Below are 16,617 nucleotides of genomic sequence, written 5' to 3'. Positions count from 1 at the left end.
TATCTTAGGATCCTTTTTATTTCTGTGGTATAAGTTGTAATGTCTCCTCTTTCGTTTCTGATTTTTGCTGAGTCATTTTGTTTTTTTTCTTGTTAGTCTAGGTGAGGGTTTGTTGATTTTGATACTCTTTTGAGAAGAACTTAATTTCATTTATACTTTTTTCTATTCTTCATATCCTTTATATCTGCTCTAATTTTTATTATTTCCTTCATCTATTAACTTTGGCTTTAGTTTGTTGTTCTTTTTTTAGTTCTTTGAGGTGTAAAGTTAGGTTGTTGATTTGAGATCTTTCTTCTTTTTTAATGTAGATATTTATTACTATAAACTTCCCACTTAGTACTGGACCATTTACATTTAAAGTAGTTACTTATAGGGAACTACTCACTATTGCCATTAAAAATTTTTTTTCTGTGTGTCCTGCAAATATTTGGTCACTCTTTTCCTCTCTTGCTGCTTTCCACTGTGTTTTATTGATTTTCTTTTTTCTTTAGTAATGACATGCTTTAATTCCTTTCTTGTTTTCTTTTGACATCTTTTATAGGTTTTTTTCATTGTGTTTACCATGAGGATTACATAAAACATAGTTAGAACAATCTATCTTGAACTGATAACAACTTAAATTACATACAAAAATACTATTCCTTTACATCCTTGCCCCACTTTGTTCAGTGTCATAAACTATGTCTTTTTATATTTTATATTCACTAACATAGTGTTATAATAATTTTTAATGCTTTTATTTCTTAAATTCTATACTCAAAAGTGATTTATGTACCACCATTACAGTATTACAGATTTTTGTATTTGTATATTTACCTTTACCACAAAATCTTTATATTTTTATATGCTGTGTGTTGCTCTCTAGCTTCTTTGATTTCAACTTGAAGGACTTCCTTTAGCAGTTCTTGTAATGCAGGTCTTTGTGGTGATAACCTTTCTTAGTTTTTCTTTATCTGGGAACGTCTTTATTTCTCCTTCAGTTTTAAAGGACAGTTCTGGTGGATAGATAGTATTCTTGGTTTGCAGGTTTTTTCTTTCAGTACTTTGAATGTATTATCCCACTTCCCTCTGGCTGGTAATGATTCTGTTGAGAAATCCACTGATCTAATGGGAGCTTCTTTGTATGTAATGATTTACATTTCTCTTGCTGCTTTCAAGACTAACTCACTTTTGACTAGTTGTTTATAGTATGTCTTGATTTGAGCCTCTTTGGGCCCATCCTAGTTGGAGTCCTCTGAGTCTCTTGAATCTGGATGTTCATTTTCTTTCTCAGATTTGGGAAGTTTTCGGCCATTATTTTTTTCAGATAAGCTCTCTACCCACTCCCCTTTCTCCATCTGGAACTCCTATAACGGGAATATTGGTCATCTTGGTGATATCCTATAAGTCCCTTAGGCTTTTTCACTTCATTCCTTTTCTTTGTTCCTCTGACTAGATAATTTCAAATGGCTTATCTTTGACTTTGCCGATTCTTTTTTCTGCTTGATTCAGCCTGCTGTTGATCGTCCTCTAGTGAATTTTTAAATTTAGTTACTATATTTTTCAGCTCGATAATTTTTGTTTCGCTATTTTTCTGGTTTCTTTCTCATTGGTAATATTCTCGTTTTGTTTATGCATTGTTTTCCTGATTTTGTTTAACTATTTGTATTTTCTTGTAGCGCACTGAATTTCTTTATGACCATTACTTTCAATTCTTTTTTAGGTAATTCATATATCTCTCTTTTATTAGGGTCAGTTTCTGGAGATTTAGTTTGTTCGTTTGTTTGAGCCATGTTTTCCTGTTTCTTCATGTGCCTTCTTCGGTGAATTGTCTGTTTAATCTTTTGCCCATTGTTTCATTTTTTATTGTTGAGTTTTGAGGGTTTTTAAAAGTATGTTCTGTGTATTTTTCAGGTATGTGACTCAATTTTTTTCTCTGAGTTGATGGCTAGTCTTTTCATTTTCCTTACAGTATCTTTCAAAAAGAAGTTCTTTAATTTTAAAGAAACCCATTTTATCAAATTTATTATTTTGGGAGGGGAACCAATGTTGTGTCTAAAAATCTTTGTTTAACCAAATGTCACAACGATTTTCTCCTAAAAGTTTTATTTTATTTATTTATTTTTTTTGTGGTATGCGGGCTTCGCACTATTGTGGCCTCTCCTGTTGCGGAGCACAGGCTCCGGACACGCAGGCCCAGTGGCCATGGCTCACGGGCCCAGCCGCTCTGCGGCATGTGGGATCCTCCCGGACCGGGGCACGAACCCGTGTCCCCTGCATCGGCAGGTGGACTCTCAACCACTGCGCCACCAGGGAAGCCCACTCCTAAAAGTTTTATACTTTTATGTTTTGCATTTGGATCGATGATCCATTTTGTGTTAATTTTTTCATAAAGTATGAGATACTGCTTTAAGTTCATTATTTTACATATGGATATCTGGTTTTCCAACATTGTTTTTCTCCACTGAACTTTTTTTGCATCATGATCATAAGTCATTTGACCATATCTATTTTCACCTATTTCCGGTCAGTACCTTTTCTCTTCCAGTGATTTATGATTATGCTTGTACCACACTGTCTTTATTACTATAGCTTAATATTAACTCTTAAAACCGGGTAGTATAAGTCCTTTCTTCTTCTTTTTCAAAATTGTTTAAGGTATTTTAGGTCTTTTGTATTTCCACATGGATTTGATAATTAAATTGTCAGTTTTTACCAAAATTCCTCCTGGGATTTATTTGAATCTATATATCAATTTAGGGAGAATTGACAACAATTATTAAATCTTCCAATCCATGATGGCAGTATATCTCCCTTATCTAGGACTTTAATTTTACTTGGCAATGTTTTATAATTTTCAGTTTGTGTGTCTTAAGACTTACCCTTAAATATTTCATATTTTTTAATGTTATTATAAATGGTATTATCTTTAAAATTTCAATTTCTGATGGTTTTGTTGCTAGTATTTTCACATGCAGTTCATTTTTATATATTGATCTTGTATTCTGCAGTTTTGCTACACTCACTTATTAGCTCTAGTAACTTTTTACAAAAAGATTACATAGAATTTTCACCTTAGGTGATTATGTCATCTGTGAATATAGAGACAATTTTTCTTCTTTTCCCATCTGGACTCCTTTTATTTCTTTTTCTTATCTTATCACACTTATTAGAACTTTCAGTCCAATACTGAATAAAAGTGGTAAGACTAAACATCCTTCCCTTGTTTTGATCTTTGACCTTTCACTATTAACTATGGCAGAAGGTATATTTCAATAATGCTTTTTAGCAGGTTCAGTTAATTCTGTTCATATTCTTACACTTATCAGGAATGGATATTGGATTTTGTCACGTGTTTTCTCTGTATTTTTTCATTTTTTGAAAGGATTGTATTGCTTTTCTTTTAGTTTCTTTTTTTATAGTAGAAAAGATATTTTTACGATTTTAAACATTTAATATTTATTGAGAATTGTTTTGCTCTGTGTAGCTACAGTCCATCTTGAAAAACATTTCACATGGACTTGAGATCAATGTGCATTCCACTCTTTTTTTTTTTCTTAAACATCTTTAATTGGATCTTTTAGTTTCTTAACAGGGTGAATTACATTTATTTTTCAAACATTAAGACCAACTTAACATTCCAGAGATAAACCTCACCTGGTCATATATTGATATATTATCCTCTTTCTGTGTTGTTGTATTCATTTTGTTAAGGACTTTTTTTTTTTTGCAGACGTGTTCATGAGAGATGATCTTTAGCTTTGTTTTCTTGCACTGTCTTTGGGTTTGTTGTTAGCATAATGCTGCCTTATTGCAATAACTTGGAAAGTTTGTCCTCTTCAATTTTCTGAAAGAGTTTGTGTAGAAATGGTAATATTTGTTTCTTATATGTTTGGGAGCATTCACCAATAAAGCCATCTGGTCCTACAGTTTTCTTTGTAGGATGTTTATAACTGCATATTTATTTCTTAAAATGAATATTTGGTGATTCAGGTTATATCTTTCTGCTTTAATGAGCTTTGGTATTTTATCCTTTTCAAGGAACTTGTTTCATCTATATTGCTGAATTTGTTGGTGTAAGTTGTTCACAGTACTTCCTTACTATCCTTTTAATATCTGTAGAATCTATAGTGATGTCACTTCTGTCACTCTTGATATTGGTAGTTTGTATTCTCTCTCTTTCTCTCTCTATTATTCTTAGCAGTCTGAGTAGAGATTTCATCAATTTTAATGATCATCTCTAAGAACGAACTTTGGTTTCCATGGTTTTCTCTATTTTCTTGTTTTCTTTTTCTATTTTTGATCTCCATTTTTTCCTTTCTTCTGTTTACTATGGTGAGTTTCATTGTTCTCTTTCTTCTAGTTTCTTAAAGTAGAGGCTGAAGTTACTGATTTGAGACCTTTATCCTTTCTAATACAGGCAGTTAGTAAAATAAAATTTCCACTGAGTATTCCTTTAGGTAAATTTCACTAATTTTGATATGCTGAACTTCCATTTCTCTTCTATTAGTAAATTAGTAAATATATTTTCTAGTTTCCATTGTGATTTCTTCCTTGAGTCATCATTTATTGAGAAACATGTCATTTAGTTTCCAAATATTTGGAAATATTTGAGTATTTGAGTTGTTTTCCAGCTTGGGCTTAATTGCAATTGAAGCTATTTTAATCACTTGTGTAACTGTCTTTGTATGGATTGATTTACAATGATTATTTTCTAGTTAAATCCATCTCAGTCAGAATATGTACTTTGTATGACTTAAATCCTTTTAATTTTAATGAGACTGGTTTTGTGTTCCAGAATATAGTCTATTGGTAAATTTATCTTATGCACTTTAAAAACTGCTTATTCTTTTGTTTGTGGAGTGTTCCATAAATATCAGTTATGTCAAGATGGCTGATAACCATGTTCAATTCTTCTATATTCTTACTGATTTTCTGATTGTTCTATCAATTATTGAAACAGGTGTGTTGAAATCTAATATTTTTGGACTGTCTGTTTCTCCACTCAGTTCTGTCAATTACTGCTTCATATATTTCAAAAATCTGTTTTTAGCTACATAAACATTCAGGATTTTGATGTTTCTATTCTTGGATTGACCCATTTATCATTGTAAAATGACTCTCTTTATCCCCATTAATACTCTTTGCTTTGAAATTTGCTATTTATATAGCAAATCTAGCTTTCTCATTATTAGAGTTATTGTGGTATCTCTTTCTTCTGTCCTTTCATTTTTAGTCTAGGTATCTGTGTCTTTATATTTAAAGTTAGATTCTTACAGGCAATTTATAGTTGGGTTTTGCTTTTTTATCCAATCTAGCAACATCTGCCTTTTATTTAATTGGGCTATTTATATCATTTACAATTAATGTGATTATTGATATGTAGGTATCTGAATTTAAATTTTGTGTCTTGCTCTTTGTTTTCCCTCTGTTCCTGTTGCATCAGTTTTTTCCCCTTCTTCTGTTTTTTGGAAGAACTGAGTATTTTTTGTGATTCCACTTTACCTCCTTTGTTGATTTATTAGCTATAACTTTTTTTTGTTGATGTTTTAGTGTATGCTTTAGAGTTTATAGTATACATCATGAACTTTATCACAGTGTACCATCAAGTAATATGGTACCACTTCAAATATAGTATAAGAATCTTATAATACTGTACTTTCAGTTTTCTTCTCCTGGAATTTTGGGTATTTTTTCTTACATTTTATTCTTATATGTTTCATAATTTCCTTAATACATTGTTAATATTCTTCCTTTAATAGTCAATTATCTTTAAAAAGATTTTAAAACAAAGTAAAAATTATATTAGGTTTACTTACATATTTATTATTTCTAATCTTAAATTCCTTTGCATAGATCCAGATTATGACAGGTATTATTTTCCTTTTACAAGAAGGATTTTAGAAGATGTATTTATATTGTGCTTGTCTGTTATTGTAGAGGTTTGGAAAATTATCCTGTAAAATACCAAATAGTAAATATTTTAGGCTTTGTGTGCCATATAATCTTTGTCACAACTACTCAAATATGCCATTGTGTCAGGAAAGCAGACTTGGATAATATGTAAATGATTGGATGTGGCTGAGTTTCATTCAAACTCTTATTTACAAAAATAATGGGTCATAGTTAGGTAAGAGGCATCCTTTGCTGACTTCTATGCTACTGAATAATCTTTCAGCTTTCTTATTTCTGAAAAAGTCTAGTTTATTTTTGTTTTAGAAAGATATTTCTGTGGGTATAGAATTCTAGTTTGACAGTTTTTTTTTTTTTCTTTTACTACTTTAAAGATGTTACTCCACTGATTTCTGGCAAGAAATCTTATTTTTAATCACTGGTTTTACATAATTTGAGAGCAATGTATTTCTTTATTTTTATTGCTTTAGTATTTTAAGAGTAAATCACAATTTATGTTCTTATTCTCTTACTGGCCATTTGGGTTGTTTCAAGTATTTAGCTAATATGAATCATGCTGCTATGAACTTTCTGGTACACATCTTTAGGTGCCTTTATGCATACATTTATTTGTAGTGGAATTGCTGGGTCATGGAAGAGACATATGACCAGCTTTAGTAGATACTGACACATGGTTTTTCAAAGTGATGGTACTGTTTTACAGCCCCATCAATGACGTGTGAAAGCCCTAGTTGCTCCATGTCCTCATTGACATTTGATATTAATCTAGTCCCTTTCATTTTGGTCATTCTGGTGATGTGTAGTGATATTTACTTAGGATTATAATTTGTGTTTAGTTGATCACTAATGAATCTGAGCACCTTTTCATGTATACATAGGAATATACCTTCCATTGTTTATGGGTACATAAAAACCTATGTGAGAATGCTAAATACCCAATTTTGGCAGTTTCTACTTCTAAGGACAGAGAAGGGGAGGAATTTGTTGGACAGGAGGGTTCACAGAGGGCCTCAACTTACAGTATTATTGCTAAACCAGAAGTGGATACAGGAATATCTAAAATGTTTCATTTCTTTACAAAATTTAATTTTTGTAAAATATGCATAATATAACATTTGCCATTCAAACCATTTTTAACTGTACTGTTCGTGACATTTAGTACTTTTACATTGTTATAGAACCATTACCATCACTCAAAAAATTTTTGAGAGGTCAGTTTAAATGCTTAATTCAGCATCCCATAGTTTTTATAAACATTATCAGAGAGTAAAATTTTACAGTGTATTTCTAATACAAGTGTAAATTCACATCCAGAAAACAAAAATTTGGCTATTCAAAGTTTGAACAAGCTTCCAAGGATAGGATTTTTCTTGTCAAGTTGTTAGGAGTTTATAATGTAAAGAGCTTTCTGTCTGAAGGTACATTAATGTCAAACTTCAAAGTAATGAGCCACATTAATTCAACAGTTACCTCTTGCATAGTTCTATATGTATAGCACTATTTTGCATTATGATACGGGTAAGTCATAAATAATTAAAATAAATGGTTCTTAGTTGCTTTTGCCATAATCATTTTATGATATAGCAGTAATGCTTTTCAAAGTCATCTGTTTAAATGTTCACAAACATTACCTGTACTTTTGTTTTCATCTTCAGATTATGACTGTACCTAATGACCCGTATACTTTTCTCTCTTGTGGTGAAGATGGAACTGTTAGGTGGTTTGATACACGCATCAAAACTAGCTGCACAAAAGAAGATTGCAAAGATGTAAGAATCAAGTTTTTGTACAAATGATGAAAAAAATTAAGATTATACTTAAAATTGGGTAGTAAGTTAACTCTGTTATGAGCTTATGGATAAATTAAGAATTTTTTATTTTATAAAATTTTCAATAAGTATATTTTTATAATCAAAAAAAATCTTAATTAAAATGTTACTAGTAAAGTTAAGGAACTTATACTTAAATTGTACAGTTCAAATATATTTATAAAAATTTATATAATTTTTCAGTATATACCATAGCATTATAAAAACTTGAAGTATTTATCAGTATATTCCATTTATTTATGGAGGCAATTTTGGCTTACCAATAGCAGTGATAAAAGCATGTAGAAGTTTAGTGTCTCTTTTTATTTTTACCCTGTCCTTTAAACCGAGATTTATTTATATGCTATCTTTTGTTTTAGACAGTTAGATACCATTTTATCAACATGTTCATTCAGATTTAGCTCACTTCTCTAAAGATAGAGCTTCACTATCAATTTTGTATTTTTTAAAATAGTATTTTAAACTTGAAAAAGACCTGAGAAATCAGTCAGTGTAAGGCCCCAGACAACTAACCCTAAATGTTATTTAGAGACAGTAGCTTTTGTCTCAGATCATTTTAGAGTAGTAAATGAAGTAAGCAAGTATTGCTAAATACATTTTTACTGATAGTTACAAAAAAAAAGTTACTAGTAATCAGGTTGAGTGTTTGCTAATTAAACCAGTTACTATTGTTAACATACTTTAGGTGGAGAAAAGATTATTTTATACATTGAAACAGAGAAGAAAAAAAATAGAAATAAAAAAATTTTGTCAGTTTTTATATTGTATACATGTATACACATACACAAGTAGGAACGTTGAACTGAAGGCAGAAATAAGTTTAAAATAGCAGGTTGTTTATTAGGGGCATTTGGTTTACCTGTTTCTTAGTAAATAATAGGTCCTAAAATTTGTTATGTCAAAATCTTTTAAGCAGTAGTTTCATATACAATGTAGTTGGATTTAATTTTGCTTTTATAATCAAAAACTTTGTAAAACTAAAGAATAAAGCAAAGCTAATAAGTGAAATATTGTTAAATTTTTTCTCAATAAAACTTTTGATTTCTTTATATGTAAAAAGGAATAGAGTATGAAGAAAATTGGTAACTAGGGTAATTCTTAAATCCTAAAAATTTAGAATTATGAGCAGTATTTGGTGAATAAATTCTATGTAATAGGAATAATGTTCTGAGGCCCATAATTAAATACATAAAACTTAGCATAAATGTAACTTACAAACTCAGCTATTCTGAGAAGAGTGAGGAGTTAGAGTTGTAGACAAAATAGTATAGAATTAACAGTACCTTAAAGCTATATCTTTGGGGTGATAACTCTTATATTTTCTAATGCTTGTATAGAGATAAGTAGTGACATTATAGTGAAGCCTGTCTTTGACATGGCTTCAATTTTTTTTTTTTTTTTTTTGCGGTACGCGGGCCTCTCACTGTTGTGGCCTCTCCCGTTGCGGAGCACAGGCTCCCGACGCGCAGGCTCAGCGGCCATGGCTTACGGGCCCAGCCGCTCCGCGGCACGTGGGATCTTCCCGGACCGGGGCACGAACCCATGTCCCCTGCATCAGCAGGCGGACTCTCAACCACTGCGCCACCAGGGAAGCCCTGGCTTCAATTTTATATGTATGTATGTACTTTGTTTTTGAACGGGTAAGGAGGCAGATTTTATAAGTTAAAAATATAAAATTTTAATATCAGGTTATGATATTTTTGTTATATTTTAATAGCAATAATTAAAATTAAAATATCATGAGTACTGTATAAAATGATTATACTTATGATAGACAAAGGTTGATTATACCTCCATGTTTACTGTCCAGTGGACCAATGATCGCAGGCATTTCTAATGACATTAATGACTTAATGACATATTACATAGGTAATGTATGAGTTTTTTAATATTTCTAAAGATGATCATTTTATTCCTGAGTATGAGAATATTTAGGAGGCATGTTGGTTTTTTTCCTCCCTCATTGTCATACTGACTGAATTAGGATTTCTGAAAAAGATTTTCTTGTTCTAATTGAAGGGAAAATGTTTTAAATAGACTATTATCTGTTGTAAAGCTTATGTAACTGGTATTTTTTTATCTTTTGTAGGATATTTTAATTAACTGCCGACGTGCTGCCACATCTGTAGCTATTTGTCCACCAATACCATACTATCTTGCTGTTGGTTGTTCTGATAGCTCAGTACGAATATATGATCGGCGAATGCTGGGTACAAGAGCTACAGGTAAAAAGACATATATTGGAGAAAATATGAGATCCTATCAGTTCAAAGGATCAATCTTTTTTTTTATATAAATTTATTTATTTTTGGCTGCATTGGGTCTTCATTGCTACGTGCAGGCTTTCTCTAGTTGCGGTGAGCGGGGTCTACTCTTCATTGTGGTGCGTGGGCTTCTCATTGCGGTGGCTCCTCTTGTTGCGGAGCACAGGCTCTAGGTGTGCGGGCTTCAGTAGTTGTGGCTTTCGGGCTCTAGAGCACAGGCTCAGTAGTTGTGGCGCATGGGCTTAGTTGCTCCGCGGCACGTGGGATCTTCCCAGACCAGGGCTCGAACCCATGTCCCCTGCATTGGCAGGCAGATTCTTAACCACTGCACTACCAGGGAATTCCCCAAAGGGTAAATCTTTATGATGTATTGCAATTTAAAAATTTTATTAGTTTCACGTAAAATTAAGTAAATAGAATGTATTTAAATACTATGGATTATTATAAAAAATAGCATTTCACCAAGTTTTTATGACCCATCAGTGTGATACTTTTGCAGTTTATCACTTTAAAAAGTTGTAACACTTGATATATTAATTTCCTGGGTCTATCATAACAAATTACTCTAAACTGGGTGGCTTAAAATAACAGAAATGTATTCTCTCACATTTCTGGAGGCTAAATGTCTAAAATCAAGGTGTTGCACGGTGGTTTTCTGCTGGAGGCTCTCATGGAGAATCTATTGCCTGCTTCTCTCCTAGATTCTGGAGGTTGCTGACAATCCTTAGCATCCCTTGGCTTTTAAATGTATCAGTCCAATCCCTGCTTCCATATTTACATGCTATTCTCTCCTGTGTATCTGTGCCTGCATTTCCCTCTTCTTATAAGAAAACTAGTTACATTGTATTTAAGGGTCACCATAATCCAGTATGACCTCATCTTGATAATTACATCTACAAAGACCCTATTTCTAAATGAGGTCACGTTCTGTTTCTTGGTGGACATGAATTTTCAGGGGACACTCTTCAGCTCACAACACTTGGCTTTCCTAATTTCTCTTTGCCATCTTTTCAATCAAGGGGATAATAGTAAGCGTGGTGGAGAGAAAAGTTAGGAAAGAACAGTGACTTGGGTGTGTATTAATATATAACATATTTATGCCTACTTAGTAGCCTAGCTAAAGTACTGTAAATGATACTGCAGTACTGAATTTGAATTTGCCTTAAACTCCTATTTGTTCCTCATCTGCTTTGGGATCAAACCACTTCTGAAATATTCACCTCAAAGCTAACTTCCATTAGCATTTTCTGTCAAGGAAGGTCAAGATTGCACATTCTTTCTCTCTCTCTCTCTCTGTCTCTCTGTCTCACACACACACACACCCCAAATATACATACATATGTACACATTTATATATATATTCACATATTTTATGGCATCAAAAATAAAAGTTGACTTGGGCCAGAAATTAACAATGTTGATCTCAATGTCAGTTTATGTCCAGTGAAAATGGACCTAGATTACTGAAATGGGAAAACCAGATGGGATCTTTTTTCTTTTCTTGAACTGTGATTGAGGAGTCTTGTCTATTTGGACATGCATGTTTAGGGGGAACAGTAGTAATATATGGAACTGTAGGCTCAGTTATCATTTCTCAACAGATGGGACATGATTGAAATTTTGGGCAGGGCAGGATAATACAGCTTTGTGGGATTCTTAGAATTTAGCATTCCTGGGTCTGCAGAGCAAAGTGCCAGTCGTACCTCTCCCTATCGTATTGCATTATGTTGACGACCACCAAAATTAATTAAAATTAGAGTGGTATTCCCACTCTGTTATCTTATAAGAGGAGAATTTCATGGCAATCAAAAACCTTTTAATGACATAAAGTAAAAGGTAAATCATATTAAAAAGATACTGTACTGTTTTATCTAGTATGCTAGTAAATATCAGCTTTCTGATTTATATTATAAAATTATATTATCTTAATGTGGGGAATTTTTAAGAGATGATTTAGTGTGACTGTAATCACAATATAAAATTGATTAAATAACTCATGTTTCCAATAAAACATTGATGTAATGTGGAATTCTAGAAAATCATGAATTCTTTTTGGAAGATATGTAACCTTTATACTATATTCATTTTTATTTTGTTACAAAATTTAACTGATGATTAAAGAGTCTTTTCCAGAAATAGAATATGATAGCTTGGATTTATATTGCTACGTTAAATCACATATCTCATAATTCAGATTAAGAGTTTTTCAAGTGTTTTTCTTGAAAAATATTCTGAATTTTAAACAATTCCTTTTTTCTTATTTAGGGAATTATGCAGGTCGAGGAACTACTGGAATGGTTGCCCGTTTTATCCCTTCCCATCTTAATAACAAGTCCTGCAGGGTGACATCTCTGTGTTACAGTGAAGATGGTCAAGAGATTCTTGTTAGTTACTCTTCAGATTACATATATCTTTTTGACCCAAAAGATGATACAGCACGAGAACTTAAAACTCCTTCTGCAGAAGAGAGAAGAGAAGAGGTAAGTTTACTCAAAACCATGTTCTTTATTGAATTCAGAAAACATTAACTCACTAACTCCTGGAGCATTAATTCAGTAACTCCTAGGGCCTGAAGGGCTTCAAAAAATAGAGTTAATTTTCACGGCATTTACAGTCTAAGGAGCAAAGACATGAAAATACGCATGAAAGAATGGGAGTAATAAATAAGGATAAGGTGCTAGGCGAAAGTATTTTTAAAGAGAAAATATTTAATAGCAAAATGTTTTTCCAAGTTTATGGATGCACAGCAGCAGGCAAGAAAGATGAACAGTTCTGACAGTTGCAGGAGAGGCAATTAAAATAATAAATAAATGTGATGTATAAACTTCCAAGAGACTAAATGTTTATATTCATGCAACAATGTTTACTATTCATATGTCGATAGCAGTCCTTCCTGTCTTCTCCTGATTCTGCCTCTTTCACAGTTATGAATTAGTGACATGTAATATTATCTCTAGGTACATTTTGTAAAACAATGACCTGTATGAGTGAGTGAGAAAAAGGTAAGTTAAAGTGTCTGAACATACACACACAACACAACACATACACAGAATTGGGAGAGGAGGGGATTGCTGTCCTCATATAAATAGTGAATGGTAATAGGTAAAACTCCTATTGGTGCATTTAGTCTTTTAGAAGTTTATACATTACATTATATCTATATATCTGTATCTGTAGATACCCTCTTTATCAATTTCTAGATATAAATATAGATATATATTATGTATTGGAACCTAGGTGAAAGAACTACTTTTCCTAAAATGACTCTAAAATACTAAATCATTTTTCTTACTTATGAAAAGCAATAACCAGAAATAGTATATCCTTGACAGTACACAGCAGTAGAAAAATGTTTGCTTTAACCTTGTTAAGGTTCTTTCCCCACGTTTTTCACTTTGGCTTTTTTATTTTACAATGTCCTATGGTTGTTTTTGTTTTTTTAATTTGGTTGCACCGGCTCTTAGTTGCACCTCCAGGTCTCCTTAATTGCGGCACGTGGGCTCCTTAGTTGCGGCTTGCGGGCTCCTTAGTTGAGGCACACAGGCTCCTTAGTTGTGGCATGCGAACTCTTAGTTGCAGCATGCATGTAAGATCTAGTTGACCAGGGATCAAACCCGGGCCCCCTGCATTGGGAGTGCAGAGTCTTATCCACTGCGCCACCAGGGAGGTCCCTACAGTGTCCTGTGTTTAATCACTCTATTCTTTGGATTATAAATGTCTTTTGAAATTAACCATTGCTTTTTATTAATTATCAGTGACTTTTAGGTATTGGTCCAACTCTTCTTAATGAATACATTTTAAAGGTACTAAAGAACAATAACAATTTTGTAATTCCTATGAGATGCAAAACCAAATCCAGTTCTTATAGTTGCAGTTTGAGAGGGCTATAAAATTAGAAAAAAATCAAGATTACTTTATAAATGTGTTTTTGGGATTTTAAATTTGGCACTGTGTTTAAGTGAATTAGGAAATTGGTGAAGAAGAGGGTATGATGGCTAATGAAACAATATTTGAGTTTATTGGTCTGATTGAAAATGTGAAATCTGCTCTGTCATTTTGTTGTTGCTATGTAATTTCCTCTTGAGATAATGCGCTTCAGTAAAGTTACAGTCATACTTTGAGACTGTTACAGAATGAAAGAGTTGGAAATACAGAAACATTTTAAGTGAGCCAGCTAGCTTTTTTATCCCATAGAATACTTAGCCTAAAGATGTTTATATAATGAGTGAAAGAGGCTTAATTATGAACAGTTGGTTTTTTGAACATGTTTTTCTCAGTATTCTTTGTTGAATTAACTAAATTAAGAAAAATAATTCTGAAAATGAATTAAAATTTAAAAAATAAATTATGCTTATTGTAATAAATGAAATAATTCACAGGTCTATATAGAAAAAGAAATTAATAACCTGTCCTCCTCTTAATCTCGCCATCTTTTCTCTCAGTGTTTTATGCTAAATCCTTGACAGTAATGTTCAGACAAACTCATCTCAGCTCACCAAATATTTACTGGGTGGCTACTATACTACATACTATACTAAACTTTAGAAAATCAAGGAGGACTGTAACAAAGACATGATCTCTCATTCAGGAGTTTACAAATAAATAAATAAATTTATAAAGGAATAAAGTTTATAAATAAATGTGTGAAACTTAAAATAATAGAATTGTATGTAAGAATTATGTTCTATATAAGCAGACCAAAAGAAGGAATAATTGTTTTTGATTGGGAATGTAAGAAACACTTGAGCAGGGTTTTAAAGTATGAATAAAAGTTTAAAATATGATTTTTTTCTTATGTTTTCATATTTTTATATTTTCTTAACTTGTAGGGGTCTCTTTTTATTTCCTATATTATTTCCTTTGTCCTCTAATAATTTGTCTTTCACCCCCCGCCCCTTTATGTTTTGGCCACGCCTCTCGGCTTGCTGGCTCTTAGTTCTGCAACCAGGGACTGAACCCAGGCCCCTGGCAGTGAAAGCTCAGAGTCCTAACCACTGGACTGCCAGGGAATTTCTGTTCCCCTTTTTTATTTAGCATATTCTTTTGTCTTATTCAAATTTTTTCCACTTCTCATTTACCTTTATTTTGGTATTCCTTTTTCCTTTTTATTGTCTTTTCTTTCTTTTCGTTTTTCTCTCATATCTTTTTGACATTTCCCCCACCTACCTAGCACATTATTGGACTGCTTTGTTGAAGCCAATCTCTCATTTTCTCCTGGTCCCCATAATTTATCCCTAAAAGTATTGCATGTATCCCCTGCTTTTTGAATGTTTGCTTCTATATCACTTTGCTTTTACTAAAGACCTGCTTAGTACCTGCTTTCACTAACTAAAAAATCCAAAGAGGATTTTTGCTTTTACAGAAAAAAGGTGAAAAGCGAAAATGGCATTTGGCGTTTGTTTGCAGTGTGCACCCTGAGCAGCAAGTGGCATCACCAAGCTCCTTCCCAGTGAAATATACTCGGCATCTCAGCATCAACCTGCCATAGCATTGAATTGTGTCTTATCTCAGCGTCAAGCTGCCGTAGCTTTGAATTGTGTCTCTGTCTCAGCCTCAAGCTGTCGTAGCATTGAATTGTGTCTGTGAGCATCTGTGCTTTATCTCAATTTATTCTGTGCATCCATTAGCAAGATGTGTCCTAAGGTAATTGCTTCTTCATTTTACTCCATTTCGAAGTATGAAAGTTTTCATAGGAACATTCTGCTTTCAGATAGTAGGGGAAACCTGTATCCAAAGTCTGTAGTACTGCTTCCCACTCTACTATTAATACTCTAATCCGAGTCATCAGCATCTCTCCTCCTAGATTATTATGGTAGCTTTCTTACCAGGTCCCTGCTTTCATACCCACCCCCTCCAGTCCTTTAGTTAGCTACACGGTAGGCAAAGTAATCCTTTAAAACATAAGTCAAATCACGCCACTGTTCTGATCCACACTCCAAATGGCTCCCCACCTCACTCAGAACAAAACTGAGGTCCTTACAGTGGCTTCAAGATCTTAGATCATCTGGTTCTTGTTACTTCTACTGCTCTCTCCTTTGTTTACTCTGCTCTACCTACATCTACTTACTTGTTTACTCAGACAGGCTAAGCTACCTTATGGCTTTTGCATTTATTTTGCCTGAAATGATCTCCTCTAGATATCTGGATTTCTTCTTCCTTTACTTCTTATAGGGCTTTTCCTATGTTCCCTTCTCTGTTAGATCCTACCTTACCATATTATTTAAAATTGTAACCCTTAATTATCTGGTACTACCTATCACCCTTTTCTATTGATACTTTATTTTTTTCTGTAACACTTACCACTTCCTCTGTATATTTTACTTTTTAATTTCATGTATTCTATAAACTCTGTGACATTGGGAATTTTTGTACGTTTTATACATTGGTCTTTCCCCAATACCTAGAGTAGTACCTGACACATGAAAGGTGCTGAAACTTTTTTTATTGAATGACTGATTGAATGAATGCTGTATGATTTTCAGGATTCTTGAGTAGGTTATTTCGCATATATCAAAAAATCAAACTTAGGACTGTTTTTAACTTGAAGATCTTGTTCAAATAGTTGCTGATTATAGATCATAATAGATATATTATAATAGATTATAACATCAGTTCTTTGCCTGTATAATATA

At 32.7% G+C, this 16,617-nt stretch overlaps 1 protein-coding gene across 5 annotated transcripts in view; it reads left to right on the top strand.

Moving 5' to 3' along the window:
- Positions 1–16,617, top strand: part of DCAF6 (DDB1 and CUL4 associated factor 6) — a 170,757-nt gene that overhangs the window by 67,509 nt on the left and 86,631 nt on the right. For all 5 annotated transcript variants that reach the window (XM_082832677.1, XM_082832676.1, XM_082832674.1 and 2 more), the window contains 3 exons: positions 7,548–7,661; positions 9,811–9,946; positions 12,251–12,465. In XM_082832677.1, the coding sequence (XP_082688803.1) occupies positions 7,548–7,661; positions 9,811–9,946; positions 12,251–12,465 (465 nt within the window). The remainder of the gene's footprint in view (positions 1–7,547; positions 7,662–9,810; positions 9,947–12,250; positions 12,466–16,617) is intronic.

Source organism: Leucopleurus acutus (assembly GCF_964270905.1).
Source record: "Leucopleurus acutus genome assembly, chromosome: 2".
Lineage (NCBI taxonomy): Eukaryota > Metazoa > Chordata > Mammalia > Artiodactyla > Delphinidae > Leucopleurus > Leucopleurus acutus.
The sequence above is the reverse complement of the archived record's forward strand: the minus strand, read 5'-3'. Positions and strand labels throughout refer to the sequence as shown.